The 17,953-nt window shown below is 35.2% G+C and overlaps 1 protein-coding gene across 4 annotated transcripts in view; it reads left to right on the top strand.

Moving 5' to 3' along the window:
- The window catches only part of NFATC3 (nuclear factor of activated T cells 3), a 134,024-nt gene that overhangs the window by 38,283 nt on the left and 77,788 nt on the right, over positions 1 to 17,953 (top strand). For all 4 annotated transcript variants that reach the window (XM_057492831.1, XM_057492832.1, XM_036897546.2 and 1 more), the window contains 2 exons: positions 8,836 to 9,970; positions 11,955 to 12,117. In XM_057492831.1, the coding sequence (XP_057348814.1) occupies positions 8,836 to 9,970; positions 11,955 to 12,117 (1,298 nt within the window). The remainder of the gene's footprint in view (positions 1 to 8,835; positions 9,971 to 11,954; positions 12,118 to 17,953) is intronic.

Below are 17,953 nucleotides of genomic sequence, written 5' to 3' on the forward strand. Positions count from 1 at the left end.
CAGCTATCACCCTACCAAGCTGTTACAATAACTTGACTATATTCCTTATGCTATACATTACATCCCGGTTACTTATTTATTTTACCATTGGAAGTCTGTCCTTTTTTTTTTTTTTTTTTTTTTGTGAGGGCATCTCTCATTTATTGATCAAATGGTTGTTAACGACAATAAAATTCTGTATAGGGGAGTCAATGCTCAATGCACAATCATTAATCCACCCCAAGCCTAATTTTCATCAGTCTCCAATCTTCTGAGGCATAACAAACAAGTTCTTACATGGAGAACAAATTCTTACATAATGAATAAGTTACATAGTGAACAGTACAAGGGCAGTCATCACAGAAACTTTCGGTTTTGCTCATGCATTATGAACTATAAACAGTTCAAATATGAATACTCATTTGGTTTTTATACTTGATTTATATGTGGATACCACATTTCTCTCTTTATTATTATTATTTTTAATAAAATGCTGAAGTGGTAGGTAGATACAAGATAAAGATAGAAAACATAGTTTAGTGTTGTAAGAGAGCAAATGTAGATGATCAGGTGTGTGCCTGTAGACTGTGTGTTAATCCAAGCTAGACAAGGGCAATAAAACATCCACGTATGCAGAAGATTTCTCTCAGAACGGGGGGGTGAGGTTCTAAGCCTCACCTCTGTTGATCCCCAATTTCTCACCTGATGACCCCCCTGCGACTGTGCCTGTCTTAGGTTGTTCCTCCCTTGAGGAATCTTATCCGTCTCTGGCTAACCAGTCATATTCCGGGGCCATACAGGGAAATGTAAAGTTGGTAAGTGAGAGAGAAGCCTTATTGTTTGAAATGGTTAACTTTTTATTTCCTTGCATATTTATGCCCTGTAGCTTCTATGCCCAGCATTTGTCTTGAGGTATCTTTACCACTTGGAAGAATTATGATACTCGGTAAATTTGATATGAGGCACGAATTCTATTTAAGGGTTGTAATTAGGAAGGAAGAAGAAAAGCTATAGAAGTAGCAGGCGGAAGAAAACATGGGAAGATTGATTATTTCTCTGACATATCTTCTTGTAGAGTAACTTCAGCATGTATAGGTTTTAAGCTACTACTTAAATTGCGCACACACATTAACATAATAGGAGTATAGTTACATAACCAAAGCATATCTGTAATTACCAGCCATCTCCAGTGAAACCAAGAAAACCAGTTAGGCACCTTAGGCATTTGTGAAAACTTATCTATGATATGGTAGATATTGTCCAACTGAACTTGAACAGTCTGAGAGAAATCAGACAAATTAAAACAACCCATTCCTGGGGACTGTTCACATGCCATATGTTCTTTTAACAGTAAATAGTCTGTAGTTGTAAGATTTTGGAGTGCTACAATTTGCACTTCTCCTAATTCTTGGTTGAGTTCCAACAGTATAGATCCAGTCAAATCTGTTGTTTTACTGTATGCACAGGCCAGCTTAGATATCTCCTTCTTCATTCCCACGGCAAGTCCAGGAGCTGGTGGGATGAGTGCATCTACAGCTGTAGCAGTGCGTGGATCTTTGTTGGGGTTTTTTGATGATCATCTTCTGGCATGAGTCTTCCAGAGAGTGCTGATGTTGGAAGTTCTCTTTCATATCGTATCTTAGTTCATTTTCAGGGTAGCCCAATTAGGCTTTGATCTTCTGTATAAACGCAAACAGACCCTTTGCCTACACTTTTATGTGCCCTTAATACCCTTGTGTAGAACTCATTGGAGGTTACCACACAGGAACTGCCCTTTTTTTTGTTTTGTTTTGTTTTATTTTGTTTTGTTTTTGGTATCACTAATCTACACTTACATGACGAATATTATGTTTACTAGGCTCTCCCCTATACCAGGTCTCCCCTATAAACCCCTTTACAGTCACTGTCCATCAGCATAGCAAAATGTTGTAGAATCACTACTTGCCTTCTCTGTGTTGTACAGCCCTCCCTTTTCTCCTACCCCCCCATGCATGTTAATCTTAATACCCCCCTACTTCTCCCCACCCCTTATCCCTCCCTACCCACCCATCCTCCCCAGTCCCTTGGGTACCTGTTAGTCCATTCTTGAGTTCTGTGATTCTGCTGCTGTTTTGTTCCTTCAGTTTTTCCTTTGTTCTTATATTCCACAGATAAGTGAAATCATTTGATATTTCTCTTTCTCTGCTTGGCTTGTTTCACTGAGCATAATACCCTCCAGCTCCATCCATGTTGCTGCAAATGATTGGATTTGCCCTTTTCTTATGGCTGAGTAGTATTCCATTGTGTATATGTACCACATCTTCTTTATCCATTCATCTATTGATGGAAATTTAGGTTGCTTCCAATTCTTGGCTATTGTAAATAGTGCTGCAATAAACATAGGGGTGCATCTGTCTTTCTCAAACTTGATTGCTGCGTTCTTAGGGTAAATTCCTAGGAGTGCAATTCCTGGGTCAAATGGTAAGTCTGTTTTGAGCATTTTGATGTACCTCCATACTGCTTTCCACAATGGTTGAACTAACTTACATTCCCACCAGCAGTGTAGGAGGGTTCCCCTTTCTCCACAGCCTCGCCAACATTTGTTGTTGTTTGTCTTTTGGATGGCAGCCATCCTTACTGGTGTGAGGTGATACCTCATTGTAGTTTTAATTTGCATTTCTCTGATAATTAGCGATGTGGAGCATCTTTTCATGTGTCTGTTGGCCATCTGTATTTCTTTTTTGGAGAACTGTCTGTTCAGTTCCTCTGCCCATTTTTTAATTGGGTTATTTGTTTTTTGTTTGTTGAGGCGTGTGAGCTCCTTATATATTCTGGACGTCAAGCCTTTATCGGATGTGTCATTTTCAAATATATTCTCCCATACTGTAGGGATCCTTCTTGTTCTATTGATTGTGTCTTTTGCTGTACAGAAGCTTTTCAGCTTAATATAGTCCCACTTACTCATTTTTGCTGTTGTTTTCCTTGCCCGGGGAGATATGTTCAAGAAGAGGTCACTCATGTTTATGTCTAAGAGGTTTTTGCCTATGTTTTCTTCCAAGAGTTTAATGGTTTCATGGCTTACATTCAGGTCTTTGATCCATTTTGAGTTTACTTTTGTATATGGGGTTAGACAATGGTCCAGTTTCATTCTCCTACATGTAGCTGTCCAGTTTTGCCAGCACCACCTGTTGAAGAGACTGTCATTTCGCCATTGTATGTCCATGGCTCCTTTATCAAATATTAATTGACCATATATGTCTGGGTTAATGTCTGGATTCTCTAGTCTGTTCCATTGGTCTGTGGCTCTGCTCTTGTGCCAGTACCAAATTGTCTTGATTACTATGGCTTTATAGTAGAGCTTGAAGTTGGGGAGTGAGATCCCCCCTACTTTATTCTTCTTTCTCAGGATTGCTTTGGCTATTCGGGGTCTTTGGTGTTTCCATATGAATTTTTGAATTATTTGTTCCAGTTCATTGAAGAATGTTGCTGGTAGTTTCATAGGGATTGCATCAAATCTGTATATTGCTTTGGGCAGGATGGCCATTTTGACGATATTAATTCTTCCTAGCCACGAGCATGGGATGAGTTTCCATCTGTTAGTGTCCCCTTTAATTTCTCTTAAGAGTGACTTGTAGTTTTCAGAGTATAAGTCTTTCACTTCTTTGGTTAGGTTTATTCCTAGGTATTTTATTTTTTTTGAAGCAATTGTGAATGGAGTTGTTTTCCTGATTTCTGTTTCTGTTGGTTCATTGTTAGTATATAGGAAAGCCACAGATTTCTGTGTGTTGATTTTGTATCCTGCAACTTTGCTGTATTCCGATATCAGTTCTAGTAGTTTTGGGGTGGAGTCTTTAGGGTTTTTTATGTACAGTATCATGTCATCTGCAAATAGTGACAGTTTAACTTCTTCTTTACCAATCTGGATTCCTTGTATTTCTTTGTTTTGTCTGATTGCCGTGGCTAGGACCTCCAGTACTATGTTAAATAACAGTGGAGAGAGTGGGCATCCCTGTCTAGTTCCCGATCTCAGAGGAAATGCTTTCAGCTTCTCGCTGTTCAATATAATGTTGGCTGTGGGTTAATCATAGATGGCCTTTATTATGTTGAGGTACTTGCCCTCTATTCCCATTTTGCTGAGAGTTTTTATCATGAATGGATGTTGAACTTTGTCAAATGTCAATTTTTGTTTTTGACAGTATTCCCTGAGATTGTACACTTTGTGATGGCAGGGACTATGCCTGTCTTATTTACTGTTGATATACATGCATCTAAAACAGTTCCTAGGAAATAACAATCACATCATAAATAGTTGAATTGAATGAGCACTTTCTTCACTTGGCTTCTGGGATACCACGTTCTTTTTTGTTCTTCTTCCATTTCATTGACTATCCCTTTTATTCATTCTCCCTTATCTCCCTCAACTTTGAAATCCCTTTGCCTCAGTTGCCTGCTTTCTTCTCTATAGTCACTTTCCTAGTCATCTCCTTTGGTCTTGTGGATTTAATTATTGATATAGTAATGACTCCTATCTCCATGGCCAGCCTGAAACTTTACATACAACTATTTACTTGACAGCTCTGCTTGGAAAACTTGTTGGCATCTCATATTTAATATATCTAAAGTAGAAATTTTTTATTTCATATCTCCCAAATCTCTCACTTTCTGCTTCATTTCGGTAACTTTTTATAATAGGTCAGGGCCAAACCTTGCTGTCATCCTTGACTCTACTTTCTCACACAGTCCATCACAAGGTCTGTCAGTTCCACGTTAATAAAAACATCTCACTCACTGCTGCTTCTACTTTTACAACCCACTACCACCCAGGCCCTCTATAGGTTCCATTATTTTGCACTTGGATTATTACAATAGTCTTGTAACTGTGTATTAGATTTTATATGTATGTATGTATATGTGTGTGTGTGTGTATGAGATCATAGCGTGTGGCTTAGAATACACCAGTGGTTTATCATCTCCTAATAAAAACCAATTCTACTGGTCTTTGAGCACTTACTTGGCTAGCCAGTGCCCTCCAACCTTTATTATTCTAATCTCTTACCCAGTTCTATGCCCACTGGGCTTGCTTTTTCTTGTGTACTCCAGAAATTCTCAGACTTGAAGACTTGCACTCACTATTTCCTCTCTTTGTAGTATTCTGCCTCTGAGATTTCTGAATAGCTCAGTTCCTCATATCCTTTTGATATCTCCTCAAATACTAGAAAAAGTCCCCTTTCCTAACTTCCCTAAGTTAAGTTTCTCTCCTCTTCTTACTCTATTCTTACCCTATTTTATTTTTCCTTATAGCAGATATTGTCACCTGACATATTTTACTAGAATAGAAGCTCTATGATGGTAGGACTTTGTTTTGTTTGCTCTGGTGTTTTCAGTTGTCTAGACTGCTAAATAGCTCCATAGCAGCTTCTCAAAATTTGTTAAACAAATGATCATCTTGCTTCTGATTTAGGAGAAAATACACATACATGTTTGAAAAATGAAAGGCACAAAGTTGGCACCCCAAAAATGGCAAATTGGGAATGTGGAAAGAATCTGATTTCTTCGTGACCTTGCTGAACTGATGAAATAAGCAGTTCTGGAACTGTCTTACCTTTGGACCTCTTGTGTTGGGTAATATACCCAACCCCTTTTCAGCTACCTTAAGTTGGGTTTTCTGTTTTTTCCAGTCTAGAAACACAGTATTTCATACATAATCATTTTACTCCTAAAGTGCACTAATTAAAAAATATCCTGGTTGGAGAAACTGAAGTAAAATTGATACTCATGTCTCTCCAGTGTTGCAGATTAAATTAGGTCTTTTGAAATGAATGTTTCTACGTAGTAGGAGTGCTAAAAATGTGTGTGCTGTGTGATCTAGTAACCCCACCTTTAGGAATTTATCCTTGGAGACTAATTCAAAAGAAGACAAAAAGCTATATGCATAGAGATGTTCAATGCTACATTATTTATAAAAGTGAAAAGTAGAAAATGACTAAGATTGTTGACTTGATTTTTAGATGCCTTGAAAATTATTTAGAAACTTTTGTAAAGCTCAATAAAATATAAAAAATACTGAGCAACTCAGTTTTATGTTATATGGGCAAAGCAAATCTAGGCTCTTAAAAGTCAGTGCAGTGGTTCTTCTTGGTAGAGAGGTAAAGATGTGGAAGGGAGCTAAAGTGAAGTTTCTGGGACGTTTATGGTCATCGTCGTCTTTTTTTTTAGTGTATTATTGTAGAGTGTGTGAAGATTTATCAGGCTGTAGTTCTGATACATGTACTTTTCTGTGTGTATCTTGTACTTCAATAAATGATTAGAAGAAACCATAAAATTGTCACAATTATATAATATATACTCATGTAGAATAAGACATATGAAAACATTAAGTGTTGATAACATTTATTTATAATTTTCTTTAATGATTTTCTTAATCAGAAAAACTGTCTTAACTTTGAAAAAACATGTTTGTGATAAATTATATATTATGTTCTGTCTATATATTTTGTAATAGCTTTGTTGAAATATAATTCACATACCATACAGTTCACCCATTTAAAGTGTACAATTCACTGTTTTTGATTTTTAGCATGTTCACAAAATAGTGCAATGATTACCACATTTTAGAACATTTTCATCACCCCAGAAAGAAACCCATTACCCATTAGCGGTCACTCCCTGTTTTCTCCTGAACCTCTTTTTTTACAAGTTTTGTATTAAGGTATTATTGATATTAACTCTTGTGAAGGATTCACATGAAAAAAACAATGGTTACTACATTTACCCATATTATCAAGCCCCCACCCACACTCCAGTGCAAGCACTGTCCGTCAGTGTAGTAAGAAGCCACAGCTTCACTATGTGCCTTCTCTGTGCTACACTGCCTAAACCTCTTCTTTTTGTGGCTTATTTTTAATAGCCTTTCCTCCTGCATTTTCTTGCAGTCAGGTATGGGTTTCCTTTTTTGAAGCTCTGGTGTCTTACTTCTCTTGATTCAGTAACTGAAATGAGAGAGTGGAGTGAGTAGTGTATTTAAAAAGGTGTTTCAGTTTATTAGAAAGTATTTCAGAGTTTAAAAAATAAAGTATAATACAACATACCCATCTTAAATTTTTAAAAAGCAAAGATTAGTTAATTGATATATTCTGAATTCTTACAAATGACAGTTCTGTTGGGTTGTTTGTCTTAAAATGGTCCTGTGTGTGTTTCTGGTGATATTCTACTCACCTCCTACCAATTTTATAGAAAAAAAACCTGCCTCAGACAGCTGAAGTTCAAGCAGGTTAAACAGCTTGTCCAAGTTTGCACAGCTATGGGATGGCAGAACCAGGGTTTAAAGCCTAGGGGGTTTTGTTTTATTGTTTTAATACATGTAGAAGCTCTTTACTAAACATGTTCACTAATCACAGAACATCTTAAATGTTCCAAATTTAGGACTTGTGGAGATAGTGAAATTACAGGATTCTGGCTAATGACAGTAACACCAGGAATCTGAAGATGTGTGTTATGTTCCAGTGGTACTAATGTAATGGAGTAATGTGATCTCCTTGAGTACTTTTGAGAAGAGGCTAAAGATTTGTACTTCTCTCTGTTGTATCTCTGAACATTTTTGTCTTTGGTTTTCCAATGATAATCTCTTTGGAAAAAGTGAATGTATTCAACTTTCATCTTGTAGTAGGACTTACTACTTCTGCTTCTGAAAATGAATAATAATTACTCTTTTCTAAAAGTGAAGCTGCAAAATACCCAAAATGCTGCCAACACTCTGAGTAGGTAGCTTGGCAGGATAATCATATGTTAAGAGCCTTGATGAATTATTTTCTAGTTGAGGTAAAAGATCCAAATGGAATTATGTGACCTTTGTAACCGGGGCTGCTAAGACCCAAGATATGAATTCTTGATGGTGTGGCTATGGAGGAAAAAGCTGTTACTGATAATCATAAAAATATCCTTAACAAAAAGTTATGAATTTTCCTGCAAAGAAACTGAAGACTTGGAGAAGTTAAATGTGACTAAAAGCTCACAGTCAGTGGCAGAATCTAGGTCTTCTGAGTTTGAATCGGTAATCCTTTTCATTAATAAACTTTGTTAAAAACTTTTCAAAGGTTGTTTTATCCTTTACTCCATTTAAACCAGCAGATGAGGCTAAATTTATACGATTATATAAATCTATAATTCTATGAATGTCTTTTAGAGTTGTCGATATGATGATTTCTTATATAAAAGCATTTTTGTTTTCAGAGAATGTTTTCTGATTCTCATTTTGGAAAATGTGGATAAGGAAAAAAAAATACACGTACTGCTACATATATAGTTGACCCTTGAAAAACATAGGTTCGAACTGCATGGGTCCACTTACATGTCTTTTTCAGTAAATATATTGGAAAACTTTTTGGAGATTTGCAACAATTTGAAAAAACATTTTCTTTTCTCTAATTGCCTTTATTGTAAGAATTCAGTGTAGTATACATATGACATACAAAATATGTGTTAATTGACTTTATGTGATTGGTAAGGTTTCCGGTTAACAGTAGGCTATAAGTAAGTAGTAGTCAAGTTTAGGAGCATCATAAGTTATGTGGAGGTTTTCGACTGCCCAGGTGTTGGTGCCCTTAACCCTCACATTATTTAAGGGTCAATTGTATAAATATGTAAAAATAATGTGTATCTGCAGAAATAACCAGGTGCATTTTTTAAAAAACACATATTGTTGGTGCTGGTAAAGAAGTGATTTGAATATAAAAACACACACACATCACTTTTTAGTAGAGTTAATAATGTACATTTTATGTCCCTCTTCTTTCAAGATTATTACTTACTTCCTCATCTAATTTGTACATCTAAATTTTCTTTTTTTGATTTTTATTTATTTTTTCTTTCCCCCCATAGATCTTGAGCCAGATGATTGTGCATCCATTTACATCTTTAATGTAGATCCACCTCCATCTACTTTAAATTCACCACTTTGCTTACCCCATCATGGACTACCGTCTCACTCTTCTGTTTTGTCACCATCGTTTCAGTTCCAAGGTCATAAAAACTACGAAGGAAGTTGTGAGATTCCTGAATCTAAATACAGTCCATTAGGTGGTCCCAAACCCTTTGAGTGTCCAAGTATTCAAATCACATCCATCTCTCCTAACTGTCATCAAGAAATAGATGCTCATGAAGATGATGTACACATAAATGACCCAGAAAGGGAATTTTTGGAAAGGCCTTCTAGAGATCATCTCTATCTTCCTCTTGAGCCATCCTACCGGGAGTCTTCCCTTAGCCCTAGTCCTGCCAGCAGCATCTCTTCTAGGAGCTGGTTCTCAGATGCATCTTCTTGTGAATCTCTTTCACATATTTATGATGATGTGGATTCAGAGTTGAATGAAGCTGCTGCCCGATTTACTCTCGGATCTCCTCTGACTTCTCCTGGTGGCTCTCCAGGAGGCTGCCCTGGAGAAGAGTCCTGGCATCAACAGTATGGACTTGGACACTCCTTATCACCCAGGCAATCTCCTTGCCACTCTCCTAGATCTAGTGTCACTGATGAGAATTGGTTGAGCCCCAGGCCAGCCTCAGGACCCTCATCAAGGCCTACTTCCCCCTGTGGGAAACGGCGGCACTCTAGTGCTGATGTTTGTTATGCTGGGTCCCTTTCACCCCATCACTCACCTGTTCCTTCTCCCAGTCACTCCCCCAGGGGAAGTGTAACAGAAGATACCTGGCTCAATGCTTCTCTCCAGGGTGGATCAGGCCTTGGTCCTGCACTTTTTCCATTTCAGTACTGTGTAGAGACTGATATCCCTCTGAAAACAAGGAAGACTTCCGAAGATCAAGCTACTGTACTACCAGGAAAATTAGAACTCTGTTCAGATGACCAAGGGAGTTTATCACCATCCCGAGAGACTTCGATAGATGATGGCCTTGGATCTCAGTATCCGTTAAAGAAAGATTCGTCTGGTGACCAATATCTTTCAGTTCCTTCACATTTTACCTGGAGCAAACCAAAACCTGGCCACACCCCTATATTTCGGTGAGTTGATGGGAATGGCTACCAGTCATTTTTCATGCTTGTGGGTTACTGGTGGCAGACGTTATCTGTATGGAATGGTTTTACCATTTTTCCTCTTCTTCTTTTTCATTCTGTTTCTTCCAGACAATAGCTTTAAAGTCCACATTTATTTGCTTTGAGTCTTAGAAGTGTTCAGATAGGTTAGAGTTATCATTTTAAAAGTGTATAGATAACAAATTGTAGATAATAACAAGTTACATTTAAGAATTCTAGAAGGAATCTTATCTACGAAAGCTTTAAACTAATTGGGAATAGGTTTTTTTATATTTTTAAGGGCTGAATATGCAAATTAATTGGCTTTTTCATATTTGTGGCAAGTGTTTCATAATTTATTTGTTGTCTTTTGACTATAAGTTTGTGATTTTTTTAGTTATAGAGAAATGTTTAAATTTTATATATTCAAATTTGTTTTTTTATTTATGGCTTTTGGATTTTGTATCATATTTGAAAGCCTTACCCTACTTCAAAATAATTAAAAATAAAAATCCAGCTTTCACATGTTTCTAATAAAGTTTTTTATATATCATTTATATATATATATATAACAAAATATATGTAATATTTGTATTTATATAATACAATCAAATTTATATCACATTTATATAATACAGTATAGTTTATATAATACATTCTTGGGTCCAGCTAAGGACTGGAGTAAAGAAAAGTGTAACAACTTTATTTTCTAAGGGCTTTAATCTAGTTTATAATGGTTTGGAAAAGATATCTTTTATCATGTATTAAATCCCCACATGGAATTGGATCTGTTTATTTTATTTATTTTTTTAATGCTTTTTCATTGGCATGAATGTTTATTTCTGGATCCAGATGTTTAGAAAAGTATAATGTATAATTACAGTATTTAAAGACACCTTTGTGCCCATCACTCTGCTTCTGAAGATTATCTTAGTCTTTTTAGGAGGTTATTTAAGTCTGCAGAGTAAGTGCAGAATCTAGCTGAGAGTTGACAGTGAGTTGGTGTTTCATACTGATAAGAATTAATACTTTTAAACTTCATAGTAGCTAGTAAAATTAGGCTGAGGACATTCAAGGAAGCAGTGAAGTAATTTAGAAATTCATAGTGGCAGACATGATAGCATTTCAGTGGTAGAAGAGACTTTATTTAAAAGTCCTATTTCACCAATCACTAAGAAGGTATTTCTTTAAAAATACAAATCATTCTAGCTTTAGATCCATTAATATTTGACTTATAGATATATAGATTGTTTTTCTTCTAATTCCGTATTTTCAATGTTAATGTATCTAAATCATCCTGTAGCCCATTAAGCTGTTTAAAGTATCTTATTGATCAATTGACATTTGTCTCTGAAGTTGACATTTGGAGGTGCTACAGTGATAAGCCTTAGATTTTTTTCAGCCAAGTATGTACTGAAATTAAATTTTTATCTTAAATTGCAATGTGCTGCTGATTCTAAGCAGTATTTCAGATTGATAGGGAAAGAGTAATAGGAAGGACATTGGAGAAGCAACATGTACAACAGATTGACTGCAGTAGCTGCATACCAGGGAGGGAGATACACTGGGGGATAGGGATCCTTGGAGAGATACTGATACACATACACAAAGTTGTGCATATTTGCTTTAAAAAAATCAGATTATTACTATTTTGATTATTTTTGTAATTATGTACACATAGTTGATAAACAGTTACAATTTTGTGAAATGTTAAAATTTGTCCTTTTTAAAAAAATAGAGGAAACCAAAAAGTAGATAAAGTTGTTTTTATTCTTCAGGTTAAAGAATTATATTTCTTAAGCACCCACCATATCCAGTGTTATAACTTACTAAGTGAAGTTTTATTTTGGAATACTTCATTTCAGAGATCACAGGAAGAAATGTTGGTGCTGGCATAGAAATGATTTTAATTACTGCTTGGTATTAATAACATAGTGAAATGCATCTTTGTATGTGTGTTTTTTTTTTATAGCACATCTTCATTACCTCCACTAGACTGGCCTTTACCAACTCATTTTGGACAGTGTGAACTGAAAATAGAAGTGCAACCTAAAACTCATCATCGAGCCCATTATGAAACTGAAGGTAGCCGAGGAGCAGTAAAAGCATCTACTGGGGGACATCCTGTTGTGAAGGTATGAGTTAGGGCGGGTTTTGCAGATCCCATACATCTGTTAATGATCAAGTCTATTTAGTTAAGTGCTTCTGAGCCCAAAGAAAATTCAAAGCTAGAAAGCCTCTTTTGAGATTTTATGTCCTTGTTGATATGGCAGCACTTCCACATTGAGGTATTTTTTTGCTAGGCCAAAAAATGTTCTGGTTCTGGACTGACTCTGGCTGGGGAAGCTCTGGGAAAGGAGATTCTAATGGTCAAACATTTGTTTTTATGATTAAAAAAAATAAACTGTATTATGTTTATACATTATCTATCTATCTGTCTATCTAATCTAGCTATCTATCATCTATCTATCATCTATATGCTTGTTTAAAATCCAAGTAATGCAGAAAAGTAGAAGGAATAAAGCAATATATTACCCCAAATCTAAACTCCTCAGATATAAGCAGGTGTTAACATTTGATTAACATTCCAAATAATTCTGTGTATATTTAGTGGAAGACTATGGATGACAAGAAAAATGAGTGGATTTTTTAAGGATAGGATTATACTGAATATCTTTGTAATTAAAACATTTATTTGAATTTAGTAGAAAAAAATTAAGTGAAATGGTAAAACTTACATGTTTGAGTATATGAAATATATTTAATATGTTATTTTTGAGTCATAACAGTTAGATATTAACTTTAATTTTATTTGAGTTAAACATTTAAAGAATGAAACAATGCTTCTCTCCAGGGTGAAAGTAAAAGTAAAAGTTAGAACTACTGAGCCTTAGATACTGTTCTTCACTCTAAGAGGTCCTAAAAGATCTTTCTAAGGTCAGAGAGATTAAATAAATTCTTGAGAGACTGAATAGTTGTTTTAGATTTAGGTGGTATGTATTGACTCCTTACTCTGAAAGATGAGGTAATTGTTTCTCTTAAACTTCTTCCCCCTGCTCTACCTTCTGTCTCCTGAATTTGTTGCTTGTATTATTTTTCCTTTCAGATCAGAGCCATCTCCCCTCAACCCCATAGTTTAACTTAGTTGGATTCAAAGATTATTAATAATTCTGTTTTATTTTATTTCATGAACTGTTTTTGTTTTTTGTTTGGATTCTGTATTCCTTAAATTCATGAATGTTTGAGAACATGTTTGTTGTCTATGTATTTAAACATCAGAATGGCTATCTATAATAATCTTGAGTCACCCATTTTCTCAGAATTTGTTTTATGGCATTGTGTATTATAGTGAAGTGAATTTGAACAGATAGAATTTATGAACTATAATTTCCTGTGCTGGCCATGCTTTATGATTTATCATTATTACCTAAACATGTTTCATAGTTCTTGACAAAGCTTAACATTTTAGGTGGGTTTAAAATGACAGTTACTGAAAAAGATTGGAGGCAGGAGGATGCAGTAGGGGAACTGGATGAAGGTTGTCAAAAAGTACAAACTTCCAGTTATAAGTAAGTCCTGAGGATGTATAATGTACAAATGATGACTGTAGTTAATACTGCTGTATGGTATATTTGAAAGTTGTTCAGAGTAGATACTAAAAGTTCTTGTAACAAGGGAAAAACCTTTTTCCTTTCTCTTTCTCTTTCTGACAGCTATGTGAGGTGATGGATATTAACTAAATTTATCATAGTAATCAACTAACAATATATGTAAATCAAGTCACTATGCTGTATACTTTAAATTTATACAGTGCTGTGTGTCAGTTGTCCCTCAATAAAGCCAAAAGAAAAAATGTGAGGAAAAATCAACATAGGAATTTTGCCATTTTTTATTAGAGTCTTATTTTGCTTTTAAATGAGACCTTTTTAAAATTTGATTAAGGAGAAACTGCTTTGTTTCCTGTATCTTTGACTTTTCTTACTGGAAAGGAATTATTTAAAAATGCTTAAATTAACAGAAATTTTTTGGGAGGCCAGATAATTTATTCCTTTAATTAAAAACTGATTCTTTGTTAAGAGGAGACTTAACACTTCTGATTTCTGATCAATGTTTTATGTTCCCATTGTGAGTGACTTTTTTCCCAACTTGTTGTTTGAAGAATTTTATCATTAGAGTTGAAATTACTGACTTAACCCCAGAGTATGTCTGGATATTGATGGTTCTTTATCAGTCTTTCCCGGTACCTATGATGCTCCCTTATAATCTGAGATTCATTCTTCTTTCGTGCAAGAAAATTTTTCTGTATTATGTATCTGTAGCTCCTGTTCCATTTGCTTTGCCTGTTACTTCTGAGACTCCAATTACTATTCAGATATTGAACTTGTTTTTGTCTATTCTCCATACCTGTATTTTCTTCTGTGGATACTGAATGTCTTTATAGTGGTCTTCTTCTTTAAAGCTTTGCCCCCCATGTTTTTGATCTATTTGTCACTTGCTGTTTCTAATTCAGATTTTAGATCTGCAGTTGTGTTTTAAATTTTAATTTGATTCCTTGGCTTCATTTCCCATTTATTTGATATTTTATTATATTTGGTCTCACGATTTACTGAATTAATATTCTTAAATTTGTTAAGAGTGGAGCATTCACTGGCAATCAGTTTCTGGATTGTGTGTGTGTATTAAGCGAGAGGTTTTATCATATTCTTCAAATGTCTTTTGCATAATTTGTTCCTTTTTTTATTAAATAAAAACAAAACCAAAATATATGTACTATGGTTGCCTGATTGCCATGCCTCCCCCCTCCCCCCATTTTGTTCTTAAGAGCTTTGGTCTATGGCCTAAGGGAGTAAGGCTGAAGAGGTAGAGAAGTAGTTCAGGACAGGCCTTGTTGGGTTTGGCTCAAGAGAGTGGACAGTATCATGTATTATGGCCCACTCCCAGTACTCAAGTATATATCACATTTCCATGAGCTTTCCTTGTTCCCGTAGTATAACGCAAGTTTTGGAAGATGGTAAGCACTCCTGACCTTTTCTGCCTTTGCCAAAGGCCCTGGAGCAGAATGTAGATCTTTTATTGTAGACGGAAAGTTTTTACTTGACTTTCCTCAGAGCTGCCTTCCTTACAACTTTGGTCTATTTTGCTACCGATTAGTTAGCATTTGTTCACATTCTCTGATAATTTTATTTTCTCACTTTATTACTTTTTATTCCATTAGTTTATCATTAATTTCATGTACTCATTTTTTCTAATTACTCTTTCTCGTAGATGAAAGTATGAGTTGGTTGGCAGCTCTGCCACACTACATCAGAATCTTCTGTTTGACACTCCTGTCCACCACCTCCCACTTTGGAAGTTCATAGCTCAAAAGTTTTTCTGTGTTTGTTTGGCTGTTACTGGTAGATTTTTGGCTGTTAACTCACCCCTCAACCCCCACACATATTTTGCTTATTTTGTTAGATATTGGGGGAAGAAGGTAGTTATTCCACTGTCTTTATCCAAAAGTTCTCTTCCTAATATCAAGAGAAAAATATATATTACATGATGAGAGCGGGTCATCTCAAATTGGAAATGAAACTGATGCCTGATACTACATACCACCACACCTGCAGGTTTGTGTGCTTTGTTTAGAACATTCTGTTTATATGCCCACTTCTGAGACCTCATTTTTCCCCACTAATAGAGATGGCCCTTTTCCAGCAATTAAGAAGACTAGATTTCTCTGCTATTCTAAGGATTTTTTAATACTCAGAAAGAGAAAGAGGACAGTATCAATTGCCATTCCAGACTGGTCTGATCATCATGCATAAGATTGGTGTGCTTGGTTCTCAAGTCTAGGAAATATATGCCTTGTTTTGCTGCATATGTGCTGACTTTTTTTTTAACATTGCTGTATTAAGAATACATCACTGAAATAAGTCTTAAAATGTACAGTTCAATGAATTTTTGACATGTGTGTGTACCCACAAACATATACACAGACTCATATATCCATAGAACTATCACAAAGGTTAAGATACAGAACTTTTTGGCACCCAGAAGGCTCCCTTGTGCCCTTCCTGGTTTTTACTCCCCAACCAAAGGTAATCATGCTTCTGACCTCATAACACTATAAATTATTTTTTTTCTTGAATTTCATGTAAATGGAATCATAGTATGTGTTATTTTCTGTCTAGTTTCTTTTATTCAGCATTATGACTGTGAGATTCATCTATATTGGTTTTTGTAGTTTTTTCATTGCTGTGTAGTATTCCAGTGTGTGAATTTGCTACAGTTTCTTTATCTCTCATCCTGTTCATAGATACTTGGTTTATGTCCAGTTTTGGACCACTGTGAATAAAGCTGCTATGTGCTTTTTTTTTTTTTTCTCTCATACATATCTTTTCATAGACAGAGCATTCACTTTTTTGGACGTATGTCCAGTAGTGGAATTGCTGGTATTTCAAAGTAGCTGTACTAATTTGTACTCCTAACCAGCCATGTATGAAAGTTGCAATTGCTCCACATCCTCAGCAACATCAACACTTAGTCATTGGTCTTTTCATTTTAATCATTCTGGTAGGGATGTAGAAACATCACACTGGTTTTAATTCGTGGTTTCTTGATGACCACTGATGGTGAACATCTTTTCATATGATTATGAGACATTTCACTGTTCTCTTTTGCAAAGTGTCTGTTCACATCTCCTGGCCAACTTTTAAATTAATTGTCTCTCTCTTTTCGTTACTGATTTGTAGGGGTTTTTAATATATTAGATATATTCCTTTGTCAGGCGCATGTGTTGCAAATGAAGTTTTCGCTCCTAGTCTTTTGCTTGCTTCTTCATCTGTTTAACTGTGTCTTTAATTAAATGATGAATGGAAGTTTTTAGTTTTAATAAAGTCCAAACTGTCAGTCTTCTTTTCCATGGGTAGGGCTTTTATATCCTGTTAAAGACCCTTTGCTTACCAGGGTTATGAAGACAGTCTCTTGTGTTTTATCCTGAATATTTTTTGTTTTACCTTTTACATTTAGGTCTGTGATCTCAGATTGATTTCTGTACATACAGTAAAAGTAAGGATTAAGATACATTTTTTTCTTATGGATAGAAGTTGACTCAGTACCATTATTGAAAAGTCCAACATTTTTCTACTGTACTACATTGGTACCTTTGTCATAAATCAGGTGACCTGTGGCTCTCTTTCTTAATTCTTCATTTCATGCCATTGGAATCTTAGTACCATCACTATATTGTCTTAGCTACAATGAGTTTAGAGTAAATTTTGATGATTTGGTAGTGTGAATATTCTTTAAGATTGTTTTGGCTATTCTAGGTCCTTGGCATTTCTGTTTAAATTTTTAGAATCAGTGTTTTCACTCTCCATCTCAAAAAAAAGTAAAAAACAAAAACAAAAACAAAAAAACCCTGCTGGGATTTTGATTAGGATTACCTTGAAAGTATAGGTCCGTTTGGAGAGAATTGACCTCTTAATAATATTAACACTTCCAATCCATGGACCTGGTCTATCTCTTCATTTATTTTGATATTCTTTAATTCCTCTTAGCAGTGTTTTATAGTTTTCAGTGTAGAAATCATTCACATCTTGTATTTCTAGTGCTGAGTGTTTTTTTAATGCAATTTTTAAATTGTATGTTTAATTTCATCTTTGAATTTTTGTTTCTAGGGTGCAGAAATGCAATTGATTTTTTTTAGTGTTGACTTTATATTCCTTGACCTAGTAGTTTATTTTAGCTTCTTTTCGGTTTTCTAAAAAGTCAGATCATCTTTGAATAATGACAGTTTTACTTCTTTCTGTCTAATCTTTATACCTTTTTTTTTTCCTGAAATTTTTATTGTGGTAAAATACACATAAAATTTACCATCTTAACCATTTTTAAGTGTACAGCTCAGTGGTATTAAATACATTCAGAATGTTGTGCAGCCGTCACCACCATCTATCTCCATAGCTCTTTTCATCTTATAAAATCAAAAGT

Source organism: Manis pentadactyla, chromosome 15 (assembly GCF_030020395.1).
Source record: "Manis pentadactyla isolate mManPen7 chromosome 15, mManPen7.hap1, whole genome shotgun sequence".
In the NCBI taxonomy this organism is placed as follows: domain Eukaryota; kingdom Metazoa; phylum Chordata; class Mammalia; order Pholidota; family Manidae; genus Manis; species Manis pentadactyla.